Source organism: Haplochromis burtoni, unplaced genomic scaffold (assembly GCF_018398535.1).
Source record: "Haplochromis burtoni strain Fernald_Lab_line unplaced genomic scaffold, NCSU_Asbu1 Contig_35, whole genome shotgun sequence".
NCBI classification, from domain to species: Eukaryota; Metazoa; Chordata; class Actinopteri; order Cichliformes; family Cichlidae; genus Haplochromis; species Haplochromis burtoni.
Window position 1 is genome coordinate 996,507 of NW_024582396.1, and position 27,277 is coordinate 1,023,783.

General features: G+C 42.0%; 3 protein-coding genes across 7 annotated transcripts; 2 read left to right on the forward strand and 1 right to left on the reverse strand.

Annotated features, from left to right (window-relative positions):
• The first annotated feature begins 2,004 nt into the window (after positions 1 to 2,004).
• p4hb (prolyl 4-hydroxylase, beta polypeptide) lies at positions 2,005 to 18,116 on the forward strand. The gene is made up of 11 exons (XM_005919217.1): positions 2,005 to 2,350; positions 4,826 to 5,032; positions 8,641 to 8,774; positions 8,950 to 9,087; positions 11,593 to 11,697; positions 11,801 to 11,926; positions 12,537 to 12,737; positions 13,007 to 13,127; positions 14,249 to 14,430; positions 15,543 to 15,656; positions 16,589 to 18,116. The coding sequence occupies exons 1-11, from the start codon at positions 2,212 to 2,214 to the stop codon at positions 16,658 to 16,660; spliced, it is 1,539 nt and encodes a 512-aa protein (XP_005919279.1). The 5' UTR covers positions 2,005 to 2,211; the 3' UTR covers positions 16,661 to 18,116.
• LOC102304335 (excitatory amino acid transporter 3) lies at positions 9,086 to 27,277 on the reverse strand. 5 transcript variants are annotated; one of them, XM_042219569.1, is made up of 7 exons: positions 27,208 to 27,277; positions 26,889 to 27,034; positions 25,750 to 25,866; positions 25,213 to 25,407; positions 24,992 to 25,126; positions 24,349 to 24,456; positions 9,086 to 9,703 (listed from the first exon to the last, which is right to left on the reverse strand). In XM_042219569.1, the coding sequence occupies exons 2-7, from the start codon at positions 26,948 to 26,950 to the stop codon at positions 9,646 to 9,648; spliced, it is 675 nt and encodes a 224-aa protein (XP_042075503.1). In that variant the 5' UTR covers positions 26,951 to 27,034; positions 27,208 to 27,277; the 3' UTR covers positions 9,086 to 9,645. The 5 variants fall into 5 exon arrangements, with proteins under 5 accessions (XP_042075503.1, XP_042075502.1, XP_042075504.1 ...); XM_042219568.1 differs by having other exon boundaries at positions 9,086 to 9,481; positions 9,581 to 9,703; positions 26,889 to 27,253; XM_042219570.1 differs by adding an exon at positions 22,601 to 22,720 and having other exon boundaries at positions 26,889 to 27,253.
• Positions 20,618 to 21,533, forward strand: ppp1r27b (protein phosphatase 1, regulatory subunit 27b). Its single transcript, XM_005919216.3, has 3 exons — positions 20,618 to 20,941; positions 21,044 to 21,194; positions 21,410 to 21,533. The coding sequence occupies exons 1-3, from the start codon at positions 20,716 to 20,718 to the stop codon at positions 21,531 to 21,533; spliced, it is 501 nt and encodes a 166-aa protein (XP_005919278.1). The 5' UTR covers positions 20,618 to 20,715.

The window sequence follows — 27,277 nt, forward strand, 5'->3', positions numbered from 1 at the left end:
GGAACAAGAAACTGGCAGCTGGTGTGGTCTACTGCTGCTGTAGCCCATCAAGGTTTGGTTGTAACCAGCGGTTATTGGTTTTAACTGTTGAAGTAACCATCAGCTTGAAGCAGTCTGGCCATTATATTCTTTTAAGAATCCCCAAAATGTCTGCTTGGAGCGCATAAAGATGAATGTCTGAAGCAGATGTTTCCTCCTAGTGAACTCATCTGTGCTGCTAAGACAAAAATCATGTAACTCCAATGTTGACTACCAACAGGGAGCACTTACAAAAACTTCAGGAAAAGGTTTGTAATGTCAATTTCACCAGTTTATTGTGGCAATTTCGTATTCCCTGTTAACTTTTCTAACTGGCCATGATGTTCAGGCCATCAGACAGAACTGCACTGAAAACACACTTTATTCTGCGGTGGAAATCGTAGCAGTGTTTCAGGAATACTCATTTAAAACTACAAAATTAATACTTAAAAAAAGTGAACACAAATTTCTACAATCTTTAGGCTGTTATTTTTATGTCATTTTCTTTTTTTTTCTATTTTTTACCTACTTCCCCTTTTCAATGGTGCATGCTTTACCCTCTGAGCCAGTTTTGTTTTGTCACAATAATTATATTAATATTTTATTCTACAGTAGGTTGTTTTTAATGCTCATGTCAGCTCATCTATATATAGTATATATATAGATGAGCTGACATATATATATATATATAGTAACAAGCTGGATAAACTATCCAGCTTGTTACTAGCACACAGTTTAACAACCAGTATCTGTGACTGTGGGTGCATTAGTACACGTGGCACTAAATCTGCTGAACAATACATACAGGTTTTGCAACCACATATAATGGCATTCATCTAGATGACACCTTTTCAGGAAGACAATGCAAAACTTCATTCTGCACATATTCAATAAAAGAGAGTGTCTGGGTTCTAAACTGCATGCTTGCAACTATAGAGCAATAAATATGAATTAAGATGCACTGAAAAATGTGAAAACATTTGGCTTTGAATCTCCAGGAACTGATGTCCATCCGTTCCTGAACGCAGTGATGCAACACAGTGGTAAACATGCCTCATAACATATTTAAAATGTTTTGTTGGAATTTTTTTTTAATAGCATGATTTTTGAAAAAAAGAACACTTCTCACTTTAAACATTGTCTTTCATCTGGTTTGAATCAACTAAAGGGCTTTTGATAATTTATAGATAATCACATTGCACTTTTCTTGACATTTTACAGTGTGTCCTGACTTCTTAGTAAAGAAGGTTGTAAAACATACACTAAAATTTTCTCAAATGACTGATTTTCACAAGTAATGTTCTCATGTATGCCTGTATCTCACCATCGCAGCAGTTTTGGTTTTATTTGGTTTAAAATATGTGTATTGCAAAGATTTCTGTAGCACCATCCCACCAGATTTCCCTTTCACCAACTATTGACACAGCGTTCTGGGGATTATCCAGAGTGAGTACAGAAAGTTCCGTTTATTTGTTCAGTTTTGTTGTCAAACCAGGCTGCAATGGAGGTGTTAATGTAAAAATCAGTGTGGCAGATAAGCGTTAGTCATTCAGACTTTAGTAGTAAAATAGTAGTAGTATTTATTTATTGTCATTGTCAAGAACAATGGACTTTGCTCCGTCCTCTTTGCAAATACCCAGTTTCCAACCCCCAGCTGGTTGCATCAGTTTACACTCATATTCACCCCACAGCCAAGAGCCGAAAAAAAGAAAAGGCATTCAGTGAATTCCGATGTTTCACTATACTGTATTTCACATATTGCACTCGTGGTTCGTGCGCTGTAATGTGCTCTAATAAAGTAAATCTATAAAATATGATTACATAGTTGAGTTTGTTTCCCTGTTTAAAAAGTGTGGGCAGTTAAAAGCTTCCCATCTAGTTTTCCTGCTCTCGGCGGACTGATGTGTGCAGGGAGCGCCTCTCTTTCACTTCCAGGTGCAGCCCGCTGCGATCCAGTCACAATTCAACACGAACTGCTTTCTGCCTCATAAAGGCGCATGCGCACTACGCCTGACCCTCCGGTTTCTGCGTGCACTGCCACGTTAGTAGCGGTAGACACAAAATACCAGCTACTCTCCCAACCTTAAACGAGGGGAAACGGACTTGAAACTAACACCTGTTCCTCCACCACAGCCGTAGCCGAGCTCGTCTGAACCTTTCGTCTATTTTAGGGAAGAAAACTCGACGGCGACGATGTTGAAGTTTCTGATTTTCTGCACACTGGCTGTGGCCATCAACGCTGAGATAGCCGAGGAAGAAGATGTCCTGGTGCTGAAGAAGAGTAACTTCGACGAGGCTCTCCAGGCTCACCCCAACATCCTGGTTGAGTTCTGTAAGTGGTTCTGACTGCTTTTAAAAGGTCTCCAGCTCAAGCTAAGCCTCCCGCTGCGGTCTCAGCTCGTGCAGAGCTAAGCTAGCCGAGTTAAGCCTGACATAATGTTAGCATTAAACTTTGACACTTGAGATAAGTTGCTGCTGGTTAGCTAACTCACCGACGTTGGGTTTGGTTTTGCGTTCATGCGTGACTGTAATTCACCGAGCTACAGAGCTGCTGTAGTTATTCCTTTAATGAAACAGAGAGCCTTGATCATCGGGCTGTTTTCTCGCTGTGATGGTAAAAGTAGTCAAGCTAACACCGAAGTGTAACGGGACTCTGCCGCGGAGGCAAAACTTGGCTGTGACCCTCAGATTTATTTTCTGCAAACCTCAACCAGTTTGTAACATCTGTGCGAATATAGTATTTCCTTAAATTAGCTTTATCTCTGGTGAATTGTATAGAAATTGTGCAGTGCCGTACTTAAGATACATCTGTTGCTTTAAGAGCATTATTAAGGCCACAAAGGGGGGTTTTGCACGCCTCAAATTGGGCCTTTGGGGGTGTCTGAGGAAGTTGCTGTGCACATAGCAAAAGGCAGTGAGTCTTCTCTGAAGTTAGAGAAGTCTGTGTTAGTTCTGAGTATTTAGTGTATCTTATAATCGGGGAAATATAGCGAGTTTTTTTAATAAGGTGGTGTTTTTTTTATTATTACAAAATTTCCCCCTTAATTTGAGTCGCCAAATTGTAAAATGCAGGAAAGCTGGGATGGTGGAGAGCAGATAAATTGGTCAAGATAGGTTTCGATCGGCTGTTGCGGTTTCATGCGGTAGCTTTCGCTTTTCTTGCACCTCCTGATAATTCATTTCCCGATTGAATTGGCTTATTAAACTGGTTAGTTTGGGCTTTGCAGGCCCGTCCCGCTTCACTTTTGTCTGATTGTTGACCTCTTTCACAAAGTGTGTGACAGCTGATTGGACTAGTCGGCTCTCGGGATGGGAGGGATGAAGGGCTTTGTTCGCCCACGTCCTCCTCAGCTGGGCGGGATCTCTGCGTGCATGGAGCTAGGTTGACGTGTACTTCACAAAAGTTCAACTGTGTGTGTTTGTAATGACCCGAGTGGTACAAGGAAGTTTAGTTCTTTGTCAATACGTTTTAAAAAATGAGGTCATTAGTTGACGTGGCCTTTCTGATAAGCAGGTTTATCGGTTCCAAGTGTATAAGTACACTTCTTCAGCAAAATTGTCTTTATAATCTAAGATTATCTGATCTTAGTCTTCAAGTTATTATTATTTTAATCCTGGAAACATTTAAATGTGCAACTTTAATATTGGAAAAGGTTTTTCTCTTGCAAGCTCCCCCACGCACCGAGACACACACACACACACAGACACACACACACACACACAGACATAGACACACACACACACACACACACACACACCTCCCAGTTTCATAATTTTTTTTTATTTTGGTAAATTAGTGATATTTCAATGGTGCCTTCTAATTGAGCATTCAAAGTATTTTTTACTATGAGCCACACTAAGTCAGGCACTCGCACACAGTCTCAACTCTGATTTCTGTATCTTGTCTAAGGATGTTTAATATACAGACTGAAGGAGTCAGGGATTGAACCACCAAGCTACCCTCCTCATCCACATACAGATATATTATGGATTCTTAAGGGAATCATTAAAAGTACACGCGTCCTTTAAGAAAGCTGCTAATTTCACTTTAAGTTGCTCTAAAACATTCAGATATTTTCACTATAGAATAACAGGACACTATATTGGCCATGTTTGTTTTTTGTTTGTTTGTTTAAATGATGATAAACATAATTGATTGTTTAGGAAAACCTCTTTATTATCCCTTTGTGCCAAGCGAAGAGAGACTCAAATACTTTAATCCCACTGACACACCATCCTTGAGCAAAAATCAAATTGTACAAATTTGTGAAGCTGGATCCAAGAGATGAAATGGGGATGGAAATTCTGAACCACTTTGGAGTGTCCTATCAATCAGGATCGAATGCCTCCAGGCACTCGAGCACTTTCATCAGTGCTGCTGTCGTTTTCTGACAGCAACAATTTTGCAAAAAGACATCAGGCTCATTGCAGTTGAGCTTTTGAAAATCCAAGTCCTATGTCAATAGACTTTCTACAGTCTCTACATATTTTTCATCACAGAAGCACTGAGGCAAAAAAAGAAAACTAAGCTCCACAGAAAAGATCTGGCGTCAGTAAAATATTCTCTAAAGAACTGAACCTATCATCAGAACTGACTACAAATTAAATCTTATGAACCATCCCCAAGGACAGAAGGTGATGCGGAAATGGCCGATGGATAGTTTGGATGAATGTAGCTTTTTAATTTGCTGATTAATACAAATTCTCATGTGGTCTTTTGTTCTTTGTCACATTTTTGTTTTCCACCATTATGATCTGATATCATTCTCAGTAGCAATACAAACCTTTCTCTGTGTGGTTTCCTCAGATGCCCCATGGTGCGGTCACTGCAAGGCCCTGGCTCCAGAGTATGCCAAGGCTGCTGGCATGCTGAAGGCAGAGAGTTCAGACATCCGCCTGGCTAAAGTGGACGCCACAGAGGAAACCGAACTCGCCCAAGAGTACGGCGTCCGAGGATACCCCACCATCAAGTTCTTCAAGGGTGGAGACAAGGAATCTCCCAAAGAGTACTCAGGTGAGTGGGGATGGATGCGTTTCATTCATAAGTTTTAGTTTAAAAATTGGGGTGGACCATAGTTGTTCCTGGCTGCTGATTTCCAAGTAATTAAAATAGGAGTGAGGGGGGGGAAGTAAAAGCATTTAAACGGTTAACACTGAGTTATTCACATACACACGCTGTCAAGCTGCCGTTTCAGCTGGTCGTGGCCCTCTCGACCTTTGTAACTTGGCATTTTAAAGACAGAGGTGATTGTGTCCATTTCTAAATTATATCTGTACTAAAGTTCAGAGATTCAGACTATACAAAGGGACATATTACCTTGGGGGTGACACGTGTCATTAAGGAGCATACTGCAGCGTCTACTCGCACTATAACAGCGAGCATAAATGATTATTAAAACGAGAAAGCATCTCGTTTCCTTCAGCAGTGAGTCTGTACTCGATGACCGTCATGAATCTGCTTTGGTTATCAGTGTCTGTACTGCCTCTGTTCTAGCAGGATGACAAACATAAAGGAACAGAAGCTCCAGCATTGGGACTTTTTCAGAGGACGAAGCCAATTAAGTTATAAGTGACTGTTTCTGGGGGTTTACAGGTATTCTTGTTTGTTGCCCCCATGCTAAATGTAGCCTATCCTTGTTTTCAGATGTGATAACATCAGAAGAACATTATTTCTAAAAGTCAAACCAAAACACAGACACAAGGAAGGCTCAGATGTTTTGTACAGGAGTAGAAATGTTGCATAAACAAGCTAATAAAAGCCAAAATTTGTTAAATAATTAGGAAGTTTCATTGCTGTGAACAGGTGTCGTATACACACACGAGCAGGATTCCTGCTAAATCAAAATACGCAAACGGCCTAATATAAAACAGAACGGTGGATTAAAACATTTCTGGGGTAGGATCACCAGAGCCCTCGTAGAAAGAAGTCTACATCCATGCTGTTTATAAAACAAGAATAATTTAAGTGTAGTGAGTGCAGTAACGTTTAGTCATCTAGTCAACTACTTGCATAGGTCCCCGTCAGCTCGGGGAAGGATGGACTTATGGAAAGATGACAAACTTCCACGTCAGCTTCCTGATCGAGTCTTATCAGTTACACAATTTCCTTCCTGATTCATCCATCACATGATCATTTTTCATATTTAAGCAGAAACATCAGCTTTAATTAACAGTAGCTGACTCATAAAGGATGGCAAGCTGCAGGACTCTTAAAGTAAATTTTAATCATCCTGTGGTTAAACCAGATGGTCGTATCATAGTTTCATGTGGAGAGGTTTATTATTTCAATTGTTTTTAGTTTTTCTGAAGTGTCAACAACCAGAAAAAACATAAATATATAATTGAACACTTTAATTAAATGTGAAGAAGATAAATTGGTATGAATATTTGGTTCATTCCACCGACCTGTTTTACATGCAGTATAATAGAAACAGCACAACACAAACTGATATCCTAAATGTTCATCCTTTAGTTTAATTTCTGCCTCATGATGAAATTTATATGAACTACACACTTTGGGAATAACTGATGAGAAATCTGAAGTTTATCCTTTGTTACACATCTACAATACTTGTCTTTGTAGTATTGGGAGGAGACACCAATCCCCTGGGGGTTGCTTCAGGAAGGGCACCGGTGTAAAAATCTGTCAAACGTGCAGAGTTACCCGCTGTGACGATCTCCTGTGAATAAGGGAGCACCTGAAAGTAGCTTGTAGTAGTTTTAGAAACTGTTGACTTTCACTTTATTTATTTTTTAGCTTTAGCAAGAATCACATCTACACATCTACTTTTATAGTATTTATTTTAGCATCATTCATCATGTTTCTCAGCTGGTGCTAAAATACTGAGCTGATGGTGCATTGCTGCTTTGTGACTTTTCTCCTTCAATGCTCTTTGATGAATTGGTCTTGCCTCTGAAATGATGCAATCTTAAGTAAGTTCTGTCTCAGCGTAGTGACTATTATGTCATAAAAATGATGTTATTACAGGGTTAGGGGTTTAGATTAAATTGCTGAAGCCGGGCCCGAGTGACTCCTAAGTAATATGATCTGCACAGCAGCCTAAACATGAGCCAGCCAATCGGCTGCATTAGACGGGCAGTGGGTGGGCCTTGCTCCGCACGTTCCCCTCACGCTGCCTCTGGGACGTGGTCGAGGTATGTGCATTTCTTCACGTCTCCTCTGCTGGCCTGACTCAGTTTTCAGCTGGAGGAGAAGAGAGCAGGTTGGGAAGTGCTTTTGTGGAAACGACTACTCTGACTTTAAAAAAATAAAAGCCGCCTCCCGTCTCCCACGCACTGCCTGAAACCTCAAAGTGCTGCATAAAGACTACGTGCTGAATCGCCTCATCGTTTTCATAGTGAAACTGCTGTTGCATCACAGGTCCAACCTCTTTTAAGTCCAGTTTAAGTAAAACCCACAGAAAGTAAACATGTTTTAACGGCCTCACAAATGTGGCGTACAGTTTTATATTTTTCAATCATTGTGTGGTGATTAAACTGCTGAGGTACTTGAATATGAAAGGGGAAACGACTGAGCCTGAGTTGAAGTTGTAAAGAGCAGTTAGGTTTCAGAAATTGCAGAAGTGCAAAAATTTTAACTGGCAAAGGCGCTTAAATGTTCACACCCATAAAGTGAGTCGGTTGCCTCCGTGTGTTACGTGTGACCACAGGAAGTGCTGTGCAAATTCACTTCAATCTCACGCCCCCAAAAAATTTCAAGGTCTGCCTGATCCATTGGTGCTTTTTAAATAGTTTTGTACTTAAAACTAATTGGTGCACTGAATTTTTAGGCATAGTGTTACTAATGTTTTTGGGGATACAGAGGTGATTGTGAGAGTAAACTCTTTAAAAATGTGATTGTCCCTGTTCAGCATGCAATTGCACCTTTCTTAAAACTCCTGATGATGTGAGTGGTTTGCTGTAACGAAAACAAATTCAGGCCAAAAAGGACAAATTAAATAAAATATGCACGTGTTTTTATACACAGACTGTAGGGTATGTCCTCAATACAAAAACATGCATGCAATGTAAAGTTGGTATTTTGTTTGTTGGTATATTTTTATTTATAATCATGCTTGGTTGAGATGGTAGTGTGCCACGTAATCAGCTGATGCTAGTGTTCATTGTTGACAAGCTGCCTTCATAAAAACGTACAGGTGCGCTGCACAGACACAGATCCCAGGTAATTTGTGTCATGTAAGATTTATGAAAATGTAAATTTCTGAAACTTTACTGACGGGCCTTTTTTGTGTATTGTGAAGTTGGACGTTTATGGGAATTAATGGAGCCTTTAATGGCCAGTCGAGGAACTGGTGGTATTTAGCACTGGTGTTGACTTCATTTTGTTTAAGACTGTTGCTGGTTAAAGTTAGACTGTGTTTGGGTAACAGTTTGGCTCTTACAAAACTGCTTTCAACAATATTCTAACGGCTCATCTAAATGTAATGAAATTTAGCACTGCTCTGACTCGTAGCTCTGGTTCAACTAGGTGGGCAAAGAAGAGGCAGGCACATAGATGTTTTTCAAATTAATATTCATGTACCCATCCCCCCCCCCCCCCTCAAGATCAGCTATTTCTATTGAAATCCAAACTAAAAAGCCTGAATTACTGTTTTGTTTCAGCTGGCAGGCAGGCGGATGACATCGTCAACTGGCTGAAGAAGCGCACAGGGCCCGCCGTCGCCACCCTGAATGAGGTCACCGACGCAGAGTCTCTGATCGCTGATAATGAGGTGGCAGTCATCGGATTCTTCAAGGTGCGATTCGGATCTCTATAACTGAAATGTGTTTACGGTATCATCTCTAAAAGCAGAAGATTAGTCCCAATTCCTGCCTTTCCTTTAAAAATATACATACATTGTCGTGTTGCAATCAAAGCAGAGGTTGAAGCTACTGCAAGTTTCAATCAGAGGATTGCTGTTTGTCTTTTAGGATGCAGAGTCTGCTGGTGCCCAGGCCTATGAAAAAGCAGCTCAGGCCATAGATGACATTCCCTTCGCCAAGACCTCCAGCGATGCCATTTACTCCAAGTTTGAAGTGTCCAAGGACAGCGTTGTCCTCTTCAAGAAGGTGACTCTCAAATATTCTCTTGCGTCTGTTTGTACACAAACATGTGGACAAACTGTGTTCACAGGACATCAGGAAGACATGGTTCTCTTACTGACTTCATCTAAAGCTGTTACTCAGTCTGAGGTGTAATCGGAATACATTGTAAATATGTTGTTTGTGCCTGTGAAACGCACTTCCATGTGTGAGTATTTACAGTGGAGCTGCAGAAGACGCCACAGCTGTGTCTCTGATCCACACCTCTGTAATTTGATGCTGTTGAACCCACAGTATCCGCTCTCCGGTGCTAAACGTGGCTCGTTTGAGCTACTTGAACGTTTAAGACGTGCACTTTGCTCGCCCTCACTGTCGTGCATGTTGTTAGGTTACTGTCTGTCCTCCAAGCAGCTCCCGTTGGCTAAAGGCAGAGGATGAATGCATGTAATTTGAATGCCTTCCTATAAGCCTGTATAGGTAATAAAACTCACTATAATTTACACAAGAGGTCATTAACTACAGCCATCTCATGTGCAGTTGGTCAGAGATCAGTTTATCTTCAGCCTGTTGATTCATCAGATTGAGTCAAAGTCCAGAGGATCTTTCAGAAGTGGTGCGTTGGCAATCATGTAACACGAGGAACCTACGGAAATGAAAACCGCTGAAAATTTACAATATCAATTACAATGCAAATATCAGTTACGAAAAGTCTGTGGATGTTTTATTGGCCGAGCGTGTTCACATGATGTCAATGTTAACCTCAAAATCATGTCAGTTACATAAATTCAAAAGAGCTCAAATTTAAAGAACATGTGAAAACAATGGCAGATTGCTTGATTTAAAAAATGGGTTTGAAAACATTTTCACTAAAATAAAAACAAACTAGAGTTTAGAAAAAACTGAAACAGTAATGTGTACCTAAAGCTAAAATACTGTAGTTCATATCATTTTAGTTTTAGTGGTTGTCAGTTTGGTAAAATGTGCCAGCACCTCCTGCCTGGTCACTTTGTTGAACGTGTTTATTCAGATGTTTTGGTGTCTACATGAGTTTTTCCCCTGAGCAATGATCAACAGTGAAACTCAAGAAACCGAAACATTTTCACACAGCAAAATCTGAACTATGAGCAAATCCTGGAAGCTCGACTCAAATTTAAAAGCTGCTGTGATGCCTTGCGTTGGTTTCTGGACTAACCCTTGGTGCAGTGGTTGCTGCCATGTTAGTTTTTGGAGCCAAAGGCGGCTGAAATGACAAACAGCTGACACTAGGAAGCTCTGTTAGATAGCTGCATCTGTAAATTGTGATGGTACAACACAGAGAAGAAGTAAAGCATAAACTTAAACTGCTGCAGCACAGCAAACAATGTTAACACAAACAAGGTGCAGAGATCCGGTTTGACAGAATAATCGAGTTGAGGTCGAGCAGGCAGCTTAATCACACCGGTTAATCGTAGTGATCGCACCCAAAACTTTAAACCGCATCAAGGGTGATTATTTTTAAGTGTACCACTGTTGTTGTTTTTTTTTTTTTTTTTTAATGGCAAAGGGGGGGGGGTGGATTTGGCTGGTGTCGAACATTTTGCCCTGCGAGTGCTGCCAGTTTGTCAGTATTTAGAGCCACCTCTAAAAAAAAAAAAATAACACTCGGAGCAAAGTGTTACTAATTGACTAGAACGCTTCAGTTTTAATGTTGTTGGAAACATTATCTGAAGCTTCAGGTTTCTAAACCAATGGCATGTTGAGTTTTTCATAGCTTTATGCTGTCAGCAGAGACAGGAAAGCAGCGTTATCTATCTTGATAGATGGAAAGTAATCTTGCAAACACAATAACTGTATTTTCAAACCTAACCTTAAACTGTGACACTGCACGTGTGTGTCCACGCACTGCAGGACAGCTACTGGCCTATTTCTGACATCGGTGTGTATTTAATAAATTAATAACAGGCAGCTCTGTCCTTGTTTGATAGTTGGGAGGTGATCTGTAATTTAAAAAACAAACAAACAATTTCATGCAGTCCTTGTTGCTGCAGCATGAAGCAACTTCACAACATAAGTGTTCGGCCCTTAGGGTGTTGGGTGATCTGGCACATGTACAAGTGCTTAGTCCTCCTCGTGCCATTGTCTGGCCTCTGAAACCTGTTGGTAACTTCATACTGGCACAAACATCGCGGACATGTGGGCAGCTCTTAAGCAAACGCTCCCAAAGCAGGGGCTCGGTTTTAATAAACAGCTGGGAGTCTTTCACTTGTTTATTTGACCGAGGATTTTGGAGCTTAAGTTTCAGTGCCATTCAGGCTGGCAGTACGCCACAGGCCAAATTTCCTCTCTGCTATTGTGCCAGTAAGAGCTGCCTGGCACAGCTGCACCACTGCTATTCTTAACAACCGATAAAAGTCTCTTCGGTCTGCTGGGGGTTACCGGGCGACTTTAAAGTGCTTCGTCTGGGAAATCTATGTCCGGTGTTCACAGGCAGACTAGATGTGACACCAGGTGGGTAATATTTGCAACTAAAATGTTTCTATGTTTCCTTTGCAGTTTGATGAGGGACGCAATACCTTCGATGGTGAGCTGACCAAAGAAGCGCTTCAGTCCTTTGTCAAGGCCAACCAGCTGCCCCTGGTCATTGAGTTCACCGAGCAGGTAATCGATGGGGCTGCTCACAGCGTTTAGATCCCTTTTTCTCACACCATAATGCTGTCCGCACTCCAGATGTTTTCCTCACGTGTCAAACTGTTTTCTCCAGACTGCCCCTAAAATCTTCGGCGGAGACATCAAGTCCCACATCCTCATGTTCCTGCCCAAAGCTGCCTCAGACTTCCAGGACAAAATGGACCAGTTTAAGAAGGCCGCGGAGGGATTCAAGGGTCAGGTACGGCAAAGCTGTCACTGTAAAGTGCAAAATTGTACCATCAAGAGAGCAGTGTGGTTTTTCTTTTGGGATTGAGATGCGGGGTTTTCCAGAAAGTCTGCGGTTATTGCCCATAAAGGACATTATAGGTGTTTACAAATGTCAATAGGTGGCTGGCTATATTAGCCAACCTAACTGTTAGAGGTTATCTCTAATCACAAGCAATTTTGAGAGTTGGTACACATCACTCAATCGGAAGAGTGGGTATTCTCCATCATGCTAGAAAATAAGGTGCAGCACTCGGTGTCCAGCAGAAGGGAGCCAGCCATCAGTGACCTGCAATGAAGGAACGTGTTATTTGGGTGTTTTTTATATGGAGACCTCAAGGAAAACGCTTTATTGAAAATGTATTTTCAGCCAAGCAGACACATGTGTTGTTGGTAAAGATGGTGAAAAATGTTTCTTTTTGAAGGTGTTTTTTGTTTTTTCTCCAGTAAACATCCAAAGTTGGCAAACATTTAATCACACTTCTTAAACTTGGCTCTTTGTACCTGTATACACCCTGACGCACGCATCAGGAGGGCTATTTTGAGTAAAATCATTCACTGACTCCGCCCTCTCTTCTGTCCAGATCCTGTTCATCTTCATCGACAGTGACATTGACGACAACCAGCGAATCTTGGAGTTCTTCGGCCTGAAGAAAGAGGAGTGCCCTGCCATCCGCCTCATCACTCTGGAGGACGAGATGACCAAGTACAAGCCAGAGAGCGACGCCATCACTGCAGAAAGCATCACTCAGTTCTGCAAACTGTTCACTGAGGGCAAACTCAAGGTGAGGGACACCGCTATACATAGACTTTATTCTGGCCACAAGAAATGTTAATTTTGGACTTAATAGTCTCCATAAATCACATAGTGAAGGCGATTGCATGACCACATCCAGAGTGCAAACATCTTTTTGGAATCTTACAAGCAATTACAGCCTTAATCCGCTTAATGCCATAAAGTATCTGTGTGATCCTTGCCTGTAGGAATGTGCTTTAAATACTCTCTCCAAACCACAGTTCGCTTTTTAAAGAAGTGATTGTCTGTTTCTCACAGCCCCACCTCATGAGCCAGGACATCCCTAAAGACTGGGACAAAAACCCTGTCAAGGTTTTGGTCGGCAAAAACTTTGAGGAGGTCGCCTTCAATCCCTCCAAGAACGTCTTTGTGGAATTCTGTAAGAGCTTTCCCTTCTTTCTGCATTTCAACCTTTTTTATTTTATGGTGCATGGTTTATCTCCCATATCCTTAAATGAGAAGTGGGGGCAAGCAGGTCGGGGGGGGATTCACCTGTTGGGGCGATGGGGTATTTTTGCAGTCACTCTCTTGGGTGCGAGCTTTGGCAAAGCCCCTTGTCTGAAACTCAAATCGTCTTGCTTTGCCCAAGCTAAGCCAGATACCTGCTCATTCTCGAGGCTCACTCATGCACGCTCTCTGCAAATTAATTTGCTACCAGACACTTGATGCTGAAAAGCTCTGGTTAAATTTAGCTGTAGGATTGTTTGTTAGTGATCCTTGTCCAGATTTGCACTATTTTTGGAGCATTTTTTTCCATATCTGGTTTATGTTGAGGTATGAACATCAGGAAAGGCCCCATATTCCCTGACAGGTGATGCATTTTCTAGCCAGCCAAAGGATAGAGCCAGGTCATGAAGCCGAGGCTGCACATGGCATGCACACCCTGTGGTTACTTGTTTCTAGCTTTATACTGTAAAGCGTTTCAAACTGAATTTTACTCACTGAGATAAAAAGAAAAACATTCCATGCATATTGAGTAAAGTTTCTTTCTGCAGTATAGAATTACATTTTGAGGTTTCAAATAAATGCTAAACAAATAAGTGCAAACATGTCTGCTAGTGTCTGAGCAGTTTACACCTTTTAACAAAATTAAACCTCCTTTGACTCTCTTTGATGAAAGGCCTTAAAATCAGTCCACAGGCTGGTAGAGGTAACCTCGGGGCCTTTTCTGCTCCCAGTGAACAACACTAGCTAAAGTTAGCTTAGATATTGAATCCACTATTGACGGGCTTCCAGCACATAGCTGCAGACACGCAAACCCAACTCAAACACAACCTGCGGTGGCTTCAGAAAGGATTTTGTCAGCTGCTACTTTATATCCACCGTAGCTGGTAAGCATCAGTGTGCTGATGCTGTTTACTCCATCCTGGGGTGTCATTTTTAACCAGTTTTGTAAAAGTTACATTGTTTTCCCTGAGCTGATGGTTGTTACTGTTTTTATCAAAAATTATTCACCATTAAAATTCTGGTTTTCTTTTAATAATCTTTGTGGTGATTTAGATGCACCATGGTGTGGACACTGCAAACAGCTGTCTCCAATCTGGGAGAAGCTGGGAGAGAAGTACAAGGACAGCGCCGACACTATTGTAGCCAAAATGGACTCCACAGCCAATGAGATTGAGGCTGTCAAAGTCCACAGTTTCCCCACTTTGAAGTTCTTCCCTGCAGGAGAAGAGCGCAAGGTGAGTGCTGACTGCTTTAACAGACTGTATGTAAAAGATGGAGATGGCTGACGTGGACGTTCTGAGTTTAGAGAAGGAAATGAAACCTGGCCTTCCTTGATCTGTGACCTCAGTAAAACTGTGGTCAGGACAGCTACTGGCCTATTTGTCGGTCAATAGTTTCAGAGTACAGAACAATGTTGAATTTGGATTTATGTTCACATTTGGGTTAAAAAAAAAGCTGATGAATCCAAGTTAAAAACAAATGACTACTAATACTGATACTTTTTAATAAACATTAGAAAATGATTCCCACTGGCCCGAACGCCACACCAGTTTTAATAACGGTTGGCATGTTACGACTGAAACTCCCTCCCAGAAGTCATTTCCACCCTCACACTAATCTTATTTATGTCTTTGCTGAGTTCTTGGAATCTGAAATCATTGCTATTGGGGTCACCTCAGTGCTATTACTGCCTCCTGATTTAGCAGCGTTAACCTTGTGCAGAAACATGAGCCCACTCCTGAAAGTTTCTGCAGCATTTTGTTGGTGTGCGGTTCTGGAGCATTCCTGCTCGATGGCTTCACTCACTTTAAGATGGCCTGCACATGCCTTGCGCTTTATTGGCCAGGCATGCTCGTGCCACTTTCTCTCAGGAATCTTAAACGAGTGCTATATACCAGGGTCACCCCATAATAAGTCTGCAGATTAGCCTGTGACACTGATTAGTGGAAGCATGCAGCGGAGTCTGGAGGTGGCTGCAATGACAGACATGATTATGTCTGATTTAAAATGCTAAAATTAAATTTGCTGGTTTTCCAAAAGTTGACCGTCTATCTTTACTTTTGTCCTGCATATAGAGCAGCTTTGGACATTATAAAATAAGCAAATCTACTCAGTGTTTGCAATTAAATGCTTTTTGTGCATTTCTCAGAAACGAATATGGAAAAGTTTTTAACTTTGAACAAATTTATATCAAATTTGTTTTCAGTGCACAAGATTTTATTTCCAATTTTATTTGTAGTGTTTTCCAAAAGGAAATAAGTCTTTTGGATGAGGATTAGTATGCACATCAGTCAGAGGAGACTCTTCCTTTCTTGGTTTTCTTTCTGAAATGACGTCTCATCTGCAGGTGATCGACTACAACGGGGAGAGAACGCTTGAGGGCTTCACCAAGTTCCTGGAGAGTGGCGGCAAAGAAGGCGGTGCCCCCGCAGGAGATGATGACGATGACCTGGAACCTGAGGTGAGATCCTCTGAACCGAGGTGCTCTGAAGTGCACAGACGGCACTCTTGCGGTCACCGTTGAACCTCATCGATTAGATGCTCGCCGGTATCGCATTTGAGCTTTCACGGATGTAGATGTCCAAATAATCTGATGTCTGGGTGCAGGTTTGAGGCAAAGCTGTTTTCTTGCCCAGATGTAAGCAGCTGATCAAAATGTATGTTTAAATTTTCTGGATAAAAGCCAGAATTACGACATCTATGGATTCAAATACTTGAAGAAAATAAAGACTTTGGTGAAGTTTCTGAAACTCGATGTATGCAGAGATACTCTACCGTACTTCCCTGTGTCACCCTGGCGTGCACGTTAGCATGGGAGACTTTCTCCTGACACCTTCCCACTCCACTGTTGCCACCACGCCCCCCCCCTTCACACAAGTCTAATTGCAGCCCAGTCCTCTAATGCCTCCTGCAGCTGTTGTCGCTGTTTACTGGGCTTCGCCTGGAGAGCTGAGCCTCCAGGAAAAAAGCAGCACGTGCAGCGTAGCAGTCACCATTAGCATCTTCACATATCCCACACCTCTCCTCACCACACCTGTCCTCAGACTAGACACAAGAAATGCCCTGTAAAGCAGAGATGTCATCAAAATGGCAAGCTGTGTGTCTGATGGTGTTGACTCAAGGTCTTGTTTAGTGATGAAGGGATTCAGGGTGACATCGGGGGTTATTTTCGGTAGTTTGCCACAGCAGCAGGATTTGTTGAGTTGTCTCAATAAGCAAAGTCTTACTTTAACTCTGACTGTATCAGTAGATATCAGCATTTTTCAATTAAAGCGTTCCTTTAATGTCGTTGAGTGGTTTATGTTGACAGTTTATATTTAAGCTATAAACGCTCTATGGTACAGAGTAAATTGGACTTTGTTGAATCTCTAACCCTTGTTCTCTGCTCTGCAGGATTTGGAAGACGTGGAGGACGACTCGGATAGCGAGGACGGCACTGACGACGACGGACACGATGAGTTGTAAACGTCGGCAGAAACGGAGAGAGGAGAGTCCCGCCCTAACCCTCCCAAACAGTCACCATCACCACCTTCACTTCTTTGTGGACCTTCCCTGTCCTGTGAACATTCATTATTCCCCTTTAACTGCCTCTCAGTCAGTCAGTAAGCTGGCCTGATAACAGCCTGCCAGCTAGTCAGTCCACCATTGGCATGGCAGGGCTTTTTTTTTTTTTTTTTTCTTTCTTTCTTTTTTAACCTCTCTCCCCCCCCCCTTGCCTGTCACATCTGCAACCTCCCAACCTCTGGCTCAGACTGGTCTTGTCCCACCTGGCGGGACCCTGTGGAACAGTGCACCATTTCCTGTGGGAGACCTCAATGCCTTGTCTGCAAAGCTCCACATCAGCTGTCTGCCTTGTATATTTTGAACCAAATGTAAGAAAGAAAAAAAAATGGCATTGATCTCAAAGTTTTCAAATTGTTTGTTTTTTCCACACGCCCCCCTCCTTTTAAAGAGTCGTTGCTGTTCATTTGTTCAGTGTGAGTATCGGCAAACCGAGCGTTGTAACCTAAGTTTGTATGAAAGGGGGGGCGGGTTGCTGCCAGTGTTCTTCTCCCTCTGATAGGACCACAGGTTTGTGTGACGGTTTTATAAGGACTGATCTCTCAGGGGAAAAGGGGCCATCCTGTAGATGTTTTCACTAAAATAACCCCCATGGTGTAGCACAAAGAGCCCCCCATCTGTAGCCGAGACCAATTATTTTCTTTCTTTCAGTGGGGGGGGGTCTGTCATTTCTTCATTCCCAAATCTTTCGGTTCTGTCTCCTCGTTTCAGCGCGGCTACTGACTCTATTCTGAAAGGAACAAAGTTAACTTTTTGGGGAAAATCGTATTTTATTTAATTGCTTTCACTTTGAGTTTTTTTTATTATTTAGGACTTGTCATCTTTTCTTTTTTTTTTAAATAATGTACCATTGTGCCCAACTGTTGCCGGTTTGGCCCGGTTGGGGCAGAGTTGGCCCGTGTGGACGCTCTCAGACCTGGTGGGTGGGAGGGAGGGGGATTCTGATGGGTTGCACTGCATTCATGCCTAATCAGAGATTCATGTGTTTACTACAGCAAACAGAGATTGGTTAAGTTTACTGGTTGGGTCGGTCTGAGAGACGTGTCTGATATCTGAAGCGGGGAGGGAACAGTTGGAACAGCCCCACCCCCTCACCCATACTGTACCTCCTGCATCCCTTTTGGCTCTACGCAGCACCCTTACTTTGCGCGTGTGTGTGTGTGTGTGTGTGTGTGTGTGTGTGTGTGTGTGTGTGTGGGGCAGGGAGGGGAAGCTTGAGTAGAGCGAGGTGATGTCAGCTGAACAGCGATGGTGGTGTGGGAGGGGGAATCCTAACGAAGCATTCCATCATATCCAAATTAATGTGGAAAACGTGAAATGGTGGCCAATAAATAAATTTAAAAAAAGTGTAAAAATGAAATGCCTCATGTTTTGTTTTTTCCTTTTTTTGTTTTTTTTGTGTATTTTATTTGTTACTGAAACTACACACTACCGATTTATTTCAAACATGATCTAAATGAGCGCTACTTCCCAACTGTATACGGTAGATAATGTTCAATCTGGAAAAAAGTAGTCAAAAGTAAATGATTATAAATTTAAACCCAAAATCAAAATGGGGATTTATTAAAAATGAAATGAAGCAAAAATAAAGACCTGGAAGATAGAAGGATCTATAATAATGTAGTTATATTAATAAGTGCAGAAAATGACCAAAAATTCCTTTTTGTTGAATCTATAGGTTACAACTGTAGATTTAGCTTTTACAGATTTGTGTTTTCAGTCTTTTATGTCACAGGTTTAAAACTTGAATTATTAAAGGAGGCAGAGTCCTGATAAAGCCACAGTCTCAAAGCCAACACTCAAAAATGTCAGTGTCCTCAAAGACTAAAACTATAACACTTTTTCAACCTCTTAGTACAATATTTTTTCAGTTTCTATTTTTCTAAAATATAGTTTTTGATTTCAGTGAACAGCATTTTTTTTTTTTGTTTTTGTTTCAGGTATTACTGAAGTAACTTTGGACCAAACTGGGATGCTGGAATCGCATCAATAGCACAGACAGACGTGTAGTTCATTGAAATGCTGTAATAAATAAAAACTACCCTACATATAATGTTTATGGTATTTAAAGTTAAAATTAAATCCCAGCAAAGTCGAAATGCATCGTGTGCGCACGTCTTCAGCTGTTTGTGTTCACAGATCAGCTGAACATGCAGTACAGCCTCACAGGGCTGCTAATGTGCCCGTTGACTGATGTTTGTGCTGCTTTCCGGCACGTAGCCAGCATACTGGAGGTCAGCAGTGGGGTCAACAGTCCAAGCCCTTTGCCCCTCCCAGTGCAGCCTTTCAGTCAGCAAACTGAGGCCTGCGAAACTGGAGCGAGGAGTTTCTCAGTCCTAAAATGTGGCTCGGTTAATTATTCTCCAGAGGCTGGGTTGTCTTCTGGTTTGTCTTATTCCACCGTGAAGGTCTCAAAACTCCATACTAAGTGGTTAAACAAATAACTAGTCAATAAAAAAAAACCCCAGTGTGTGATTGTCCCTCCTCGGTGAGAGCCGCAGACCTGTTCATCGATGTTCAGTTTCTAAACTTTTTAAATGACTGATTAAACTATGCTGTGGACACAGGACGGTGCATGTTTAGCTGATGTAAAGTCCCCAGGATGAATTTTTGTGGTTAAAAATGATCAGGCACTCAGTCTCATTCTCACCATCTGATGATGAATCACTGAATCCTGTAACACGCCCATGAGTCAGTCAGTGAGCGAGGGCCAGACAGGAAAAAAGGCTCACATCAGACTTTTCTTTATTGCAGAAAGCTTTTTTTTTTTTATTCTGCTTTATTTCTCCATGCATTCACTTTTCATCCACGCCATCATTTATTCAAGTCACAGGGGAGGCTGTCTAAGCAGAGATGCTTACTTCATCTTATTTATTATTACTTACTTTGCCCATATTAGCTTCTCTTCATTGGCTTCTTGTTAAAACCAGAACTTAAAATCTTTCTCTTCGCATGCAAGGTCTTAAATAATCAGTGTATCACCTTCAGTTTTCAGGCTGTACTTTTAAGATTTGGCTTAAAACTTTCCTTTTTCACCAAGCTTGTAGTTAAGGCTGTATCAGGTGACCATCCCTTAGTTGTTCTACAATAGGTAAAGGCTGCTGGGGCTTTCCCATAATGCATTGAGTGTTTCCCTGTCACTCTACATGATACCAGGAGCCGCCACAGGCTCAATACCAAACTTGATGAGAAACATTTTTTTTAAACAACAAATTTAAAAGAGGCGGAGTCAGAGGACTTCACAAATGTGTTTACATTTTTCATCTGGAGATTATCATTGAACAAAACTTCAAGGCAATTCATCCATCTGTATTTTAGCATCGCACAGCTCGAAAGACAAAAACAGCTTAAAGTGAAATGAAGCAAATCTTCACATTTAAGGAGTCTGAGGAAGACGGTGCTGCCTTACTGATAAAGAGGATGATGCAAACCCCAGTAATCTGGAAGTTACCCATCCTGTGTTACACATAATGATGACCATGATGACAGTCGTCCTTTCTTGACTGTTTGTGTCAGGCAGTTACTGGTCAACAGCCTCCACATGCCAGCAACCTTACCCCTCTGTGACCCCCCCACCAACACCGCCTGGTGTTTACTAGAAGCCTCCATCTTCTCCCACCCCCTCCCAGCTGGCAAGATGTCACCGCTATCTTTAAGTGAACAGCATCTGGGCATGTGGGGGTGACAGCAGCGGTAAGGGTTACTGGCTGTAATGTCTGGAGACGTGAAGCTTGTGACAGGCCAGTGGGACGGCCTGCCAGAGGGACTACTCATCTTCCAAATCTCGCCACTGGATCTGTGAGGTGTTGCATCCTAAAATAGCCCGACAGAGTATAAAAAGACCCACGGGGAGGCCGGGCCTTCAGAGGAACTCTTCACTAGAAAGCAAGAGAGCCACACTGAGAACAGACCGACTGATCTTTTTCTAGTTGCTGCATTTGAAAACTTCTGCAGAGACCATGATGAAATACTATCACTGCCCTGCATCCCAGACCTTGGGAATCAAACCTTGCAGCCAGGACATCCCAATCACCTGCAGAGGCGCTGCTTCTCTGAAGCCAATCCGAAGTGTCCACTTCCCCAATGACATCCTTTTCCAGGACTATGTGCGACAGGGCGAGCTAGAAAGGATTGGACGCTTCATCCGAGCCCAGAGAGTGACGCTCGACACCATTTACCACTCCGGTGAGAGCCACGCAAATGAAAGGCTCAGTTACACTAGTAGAAATGTTTCTTCTCAGACTTTATTCAGTGCGCTAACTGTGTCCTGCTTTCCTCTCTGAGCAGGCATGGCTGCAATCCACGAGGCCGTCCTGTCTGGGAACCTGGAGTGTGTGAAGCTCCTGGTCCAGTATGGAGCAGATATCCACCAGAGAGACGAGGAGGGATGGACCCCTCTGCACATGGCCTGCAGTGATGGCTTCCCAGACATCGCACGGTGAGCCTCGAGACTTTCTCCTTTATAGTTAAAAAGTTTAGCTTAAGGGAAGATTGTGTGCAATGCAAATCCAAGGAAGCCACACGAATCGCAGTGAGCCAGCTGGAGGAGGCTGACATCATGTTTACAGTGGCTCCACAGATGTAGAAGGTCACGCTCCCTGACACTGAAGCATGGTGATCTTTTTCACTGACGACGGTTTATCTTTCTTTCAGCTTTCTTCTCTCCCTGGGTGCCGACCCCGAGCTGGAGAACGACTGCGGGGAGAAGCCGGCTGATCTCATCGATGAGGACAACAAGGAGCTGCTGGAGCTTTTCGGGCTAGCTGCCAACGACTGAGACTCCCCGAAGCAGCCTTTAAACCCTGAAAATCGTCTGCTCTGCAGGAATGGTTAGGCAAAGCCACGTCGGTCCAGGATCCTGACTCTGTGAGGTGCCTCAACTTTGATCCAGGACTGCGGAGGTCTGGTGGAAGGAGGGCTGACAGAGCTGGTCTGGATGCCCTCTGAGTGGAGTCGATGTTCGCTGGAAGGAGGACTCCACCTAAAACTCCAGCAGCACAGATTTGTTGTTTCCTGTCAGGGCTTCAGATCTTTTTTTTAAATGCTGTGAACGAAATGAATCTTTGGATTTTGTTTGGTAGAAACTTTACGACTTTTGCCTGTTGAAAGCTTTGAACTAACAAAACCAAACAGGCTGCAGTGTGTGCAGTGTGCGGCTTATCAAGTTGGTTACTTGTGCCTTTTGATTATTGTGAGTTAAATTTTCTCTTTATAGTCTTTTGTATGACTTTTTATACTTATTTTTTAAATAAAGTTTATCAGTTTGTCTGACTTTGCCGTCATTTCCCTGCTTAACATGAAAAAAACCTCTGTCTCATGTTTCACATGAAGATATGTCAATGCTGCATTTGCATCTTTAAAATGACATCAAACTAATCGATCACAGAGGAAAACCGCAAAAAGCCATCATAGCCTCTTGTGCCAAAAACTGCAGTACCTCCAGTGACCACTTGAGGCTGGCTCCAGTTGATCCCATTTTAAAGCGTCGAGATGAGCATTTTGCTTCCCCATGTTGGTATGAATATTAAAAATATAAGGTTAATTCATAATAAATCAAAATGAATGACTGAGCCCACAAAACTTATCTCAGCACTGTTTACAGAGGTCAAAGGTGAAGGATCATTCGTATAGGAAACTTATGGCCAACTATGGAAGCAAATCCTGGGAGCGTTTCAGCCACAGCAGCCTCAGGTCAGCTAACTGGTGGGACAAAATGAAAAAGGTATTCTGGACGTATGCCCTCAACACTGCCACTTACTGTGGTTTTAATGAGGACTTACTGTAGATCTATTTCTTACAGTCAGTATGTTGGTCCTAAATTTGACCCAAGTGACTGGCACTGACCTGAAAATATTGTGTTTCCTCAGTGAGCGCAGTGTCTTCAGTGTATCTGCTCTATTTTAGTGTCCGTTTTGTTTTGGGTTTCAGTCTCTTGTGGCTACTCTACCCTTCCTGTGAGATGCCCTGAGAGGATAGAGAAATAATGCATGTGCTTAGCTTTCCCCGTGTTGAGGGAACCGGTAATTGTTCTGTTGAAATCTTTGTGTCTCTGCAGCCTGAAGATTAAGATTTTTTTTAACTTGTTCAAATTTTTGGCCATAATCTTTTGACTTTTCTTTTTTTCTCATTCCGTTTATTGAGCACAGGTGAGTTGAGGGACACCACTAATACTTCAACTAGTTTTTGTTTTTTCACCTTTTTGGTTTGTGGTAAGGCATGATGTTAGAACTGTAGCTGCTTTGACATAATAATAACTTTATTTGTAAAGCACTTTTCAAAACCCAAGTGCTTCATAGTTAGAATAAAAGCCGAATACAGAGATGTATGTGGAAACATGCAGACACATAAACAAACAGGTTATCATCCATAAAGTCAGATATTCACTCCAACTATGGCCAAAATAAATAGGAAAAGATTAAGGGATATATTAATATGAGTCACTAAACTGCTAAATATTTCAAAATATGGTGGGTGAAACTGATCTCAGAACAGGCAGTCCTCTGAGGACCAGATTCTGTAATTTTGGTGCTGTGCCAATGGCTATGACATAATCAGAACAACAATGCCACAAATCCCAGGCAGCTGTAAGTTTTGCAGATGTGCACATGCATGACACATTTAAGGTGCTGGTGTAAATTTGTAAACTTTGGCACTGTTGACCGAAGACAAAGGAAGAAGAGGGAGAGTGTGGAGGTGAGAATAGCGAGCGGGGACTGTGAGGGGTAAAGACAGATGGAGCATACTGGACAATATGAATATGGAGCTCCCCAGCAGGAGGCAAGGTTCCCCCCCCCTTTGGTGGTCCTCCTCGGGTCCTTGTACTCTGGGGCCTCTGGATATCTGGGGCCTGGATCTCCTCCATACCTGCTTCATACCCTGGAGGACGGGGCTGTAGCTCCCCACACTCCCTAGCAGATCGTTACATGGAGAAACCTTTGGAATACAAGCATGCTGATCCACACAGGTATGCACACAGGTGTACACAGACGCGGACTACAGCTTTCTTGGCTGCTGCCTCAAAGCACATTGTGTGCTGTCTATCTTGCGTGCTGCACAATATCGTTTATTATTTAGTATCTACTGTTATCTACTGCTAGCTTTATTGTGATGGTGCTGTTTTTTTTATTATGTTGCTCTTTGTTGTTTGCTTTCTCTTCTGTTTTTTTTTCTCCATACAGGTGATCCAGGTGTTTTGTTTGTTTTGTTTTTTTGTTTTTCCCCCCTTCTCACCGTCTCTTCTCCCCTTTGGTTTTCTTTCTCTCCCTCTCTTTCTTTCATTCTTTCTCCCTGTCCTATCCCCCAGTCATGTCTGTCCTGTTTGTAGCAACAGAAAATAAAATAAATTCATAATTATAATAAAGGTCAATCAAATGGACCAATATGGCAAGGCCATGATGATCCACTTGGTAAAATAAATCCGCTTGGCATCTTTCTTGGCCTTAAGACAACAATTCTGGTGGCTAAAGATCCAAACGGACACAAAAAAAGAAAAGGCTAAATTATCATATCGTAACAACAACAAATCCTAAATGGGCCTTAAGCACCTCTGAGAAAATCTTATGGTTAAAAAGAAAAGAAGTCATCATAGTTACTGTATCATTTCCTGTCTGTGCTCCTCCAGTTCTTTTTTGGACACTTCATAGATGATCGACACACCAATGCAGTCTGAAGAGACGTTGACGATGGTGTTGCATCGATCTCTGAAAGAAAGAATGACCACAGAACGCAGTCAGTCAGCAAATCGTTCTTTCTGAACTCTGATAATGAGTTTCAACCCTCAAACACATGAACAGCTAAACATAGCACATCAATACAAATATGAACAATCATCATAGTGGTGATGATGTGGGTTTGTTTTGCAGCCCCAGGCCTTCAGCAGCTTTCAGTCATTGAGCCAACCATGAACTCTTCTGTATATCAAACTATTCTAGAGTCAAATGTGAGGCCATCTGCCGACAGCTAGAACTGGGCTGAAAAAGAGCTGTGCATAAATGAATGCCTGAAAACCTGAATGAACTGAAGCGGCATTGTTGAAAAGAGTGGGCTGAAATTCCTCCACAGTGACATGCAAGATGATAAAGCCCCACAAAACAGTTACTTCGAGTTACTGCAGGACTTCAGGAATTTGCTGAGATCTTTGGAACTTTACACAAACACAGCAAACAGTTTTTAAGATGTGAAAAGGCAGCAGTAGTAATGTGTCAGACATTAAAATGAACAGAAAGCGAAACTTACATGAACCATTCTACAGCCACCAGAATAGAGGCATCCTGAGCAGGCAGGCCGACCGCTGTCAGAACAAAGAGAGTGGTCACTGCTCCTGTAGCTGGGATCCCTCCTGCGCCGATGCTGGTGGCTGCTGCCATCACACTGCACACCAAAGCAAAGTATATAGAATCTTCAAAGTCTGCATGATGCATTTTTAAAGGCCTGAAACAACAGAAATACTGACGTACGCAATGGTAATTAACTGGCTCAAGTTCAGATTGATGCGGTTGAGCTGGGCGATGAAAACGACTGCGACCACTTCGTAAAGGATGCTTCCGTTCATGTTGGTGCTGGTGCAGATGGGCAGCATGAAGCGAGGGACTTTTCTTTTGATCCTCAGTTTCTCCTCACAGCACAAAAACATGAGGGGCAATGCAGCAGAGCTGTGAGAGGCAGCACATCATTTGTTAGTGCTTGAACAGCTATGGAATTATAAAACATTTACTCGGTCAGCTGTGGGGCCTGTGCTAAAACCTTTTCTTTATCTGGCTTCACTTAAACCAACATATTTTACAAAGAAGGTCAGACTATGTCAGAAATTAATAATAGAAACTGGCTGCAACACGAGTAGCAGTATTGAGAAAATGGAAAAATGTGTCATAAATAAAGCCTAACAGAAGCCAGGAAGGAAAAAGTGAACCACCTTCATAAGCCTGTAAATCCAGGATTACATCTGAACTTACCCTCTGATTACAACAGAACACCGCCCTCAGTGTGTGTCTTACCTGGATGAGATCAGCATTGCAGTGACTAAAGTGACCGCTCTCATGACAGGGAGGGGGTTACACCTCACAAACAAGAAAAAGATCATTGGCAGAATCACCAGGCCATAGATCAGAAGCCTGAAAAAACAGTATACACACAGCCAACTGTGATTATACCAAATACAGTTTCTCACTGCCTAAAACAATGAGACTCAACTGAAGGATTTATATATCTCCATTGTTCCAAATCCCCCCAAAGAAGACTTTTTTTTTAGATAACAGACCTATCTGGTAGTTAGTCACTTCTGACAGAAACCCTTCATTTTTGTTTTTTAGCCTTCAGTGTGCTAATTTTTCCATCCCACAACTTTGTAAAAGATTTGGATAAAAATGAAAGTTACTCTGAATGAATCATCAGTGTAAACCCTGTCTGTTAGATTTTTTAAACGAACAATGAGTATTTTTATTTACACTTGCAATTTAAAAAAGAAATAGTGCTGTTTTGGTATAAACTAGCACATTTGGTTTTTATTTTGTATTTCTTTTTTATTCTTTCTGTTTTATTGTAATATTTAATTTTAGTAAATAAATTGCAGGAGCAACCTTTTCTAATGTTCCCATGTAAACTTTATTTGAATTATTTCAACAGCAAGGAGGTATCAGCAGCTTTCAACTGTCAACAGTGGAAACGGTGAAAACACCTGCGATGGCTCCATTAGCCCACTAGATGTAGCTGTTTAACCTGGTGGGATTTTCACCTGCAACAAATATGCCAAAAAGAGAGAGTTCTGATCATCTGTGACCAGCTAAACATTTTAATAACAGCTGCTATCAACATAAAAGAAAAAGAAGGAAATAAAGAAACCACTGGCGCATGCGCAATTAATATTGACGTTATTTTAGTTCACATTTACCCTGATTAAAATTCAGTAATTAAGCCTGTTGACTTGCCTCATACTGTTTGACTTGCATCAGAAGTAAATTAACCCTGTAAGTTTATTTATAAAACACTTCCACAGACATTTAGTCACAGAGCGCTGTGCAGCTAAACAATAACCTGGAATAATCATAATAAAGTGAAATTAAAATACATTTAACAGCAGCACAAAACCATACCGCTCAGAACAAACTAACTGGTGGGTTAACCAGTCATCACTTACCACCAGCAACCCCCAACACACTTAGGAACAAAAACTTGTTGACCAGGACAAAGTTCCAGCATTTGAGCAGCCTTTGCCTCCAGATCGCAGCATCGGCAGCGGCAGCAGTGTTTTCCTCCTCACGACCGTTAGTCGCCATTTTTCTGCTGCACAGTTAGCTAAAAATTTAGCCACATTCGCTGGCTACTAATCAGGCATTTATAAAATAATTTATAATTAGATATTTATGAACAAAGTTAAGAAACCATTTCGATAAATAAATAATGAATATAATGAACATAAAATGATCGCAAGCCTCAGAAATCTGACTTTTACCGACTTTTCACAGGTATCCTAGGATGGAAGTCACGTGACCACCAGGCGAAACTCCTTGGCGCGCTGATTCCAAC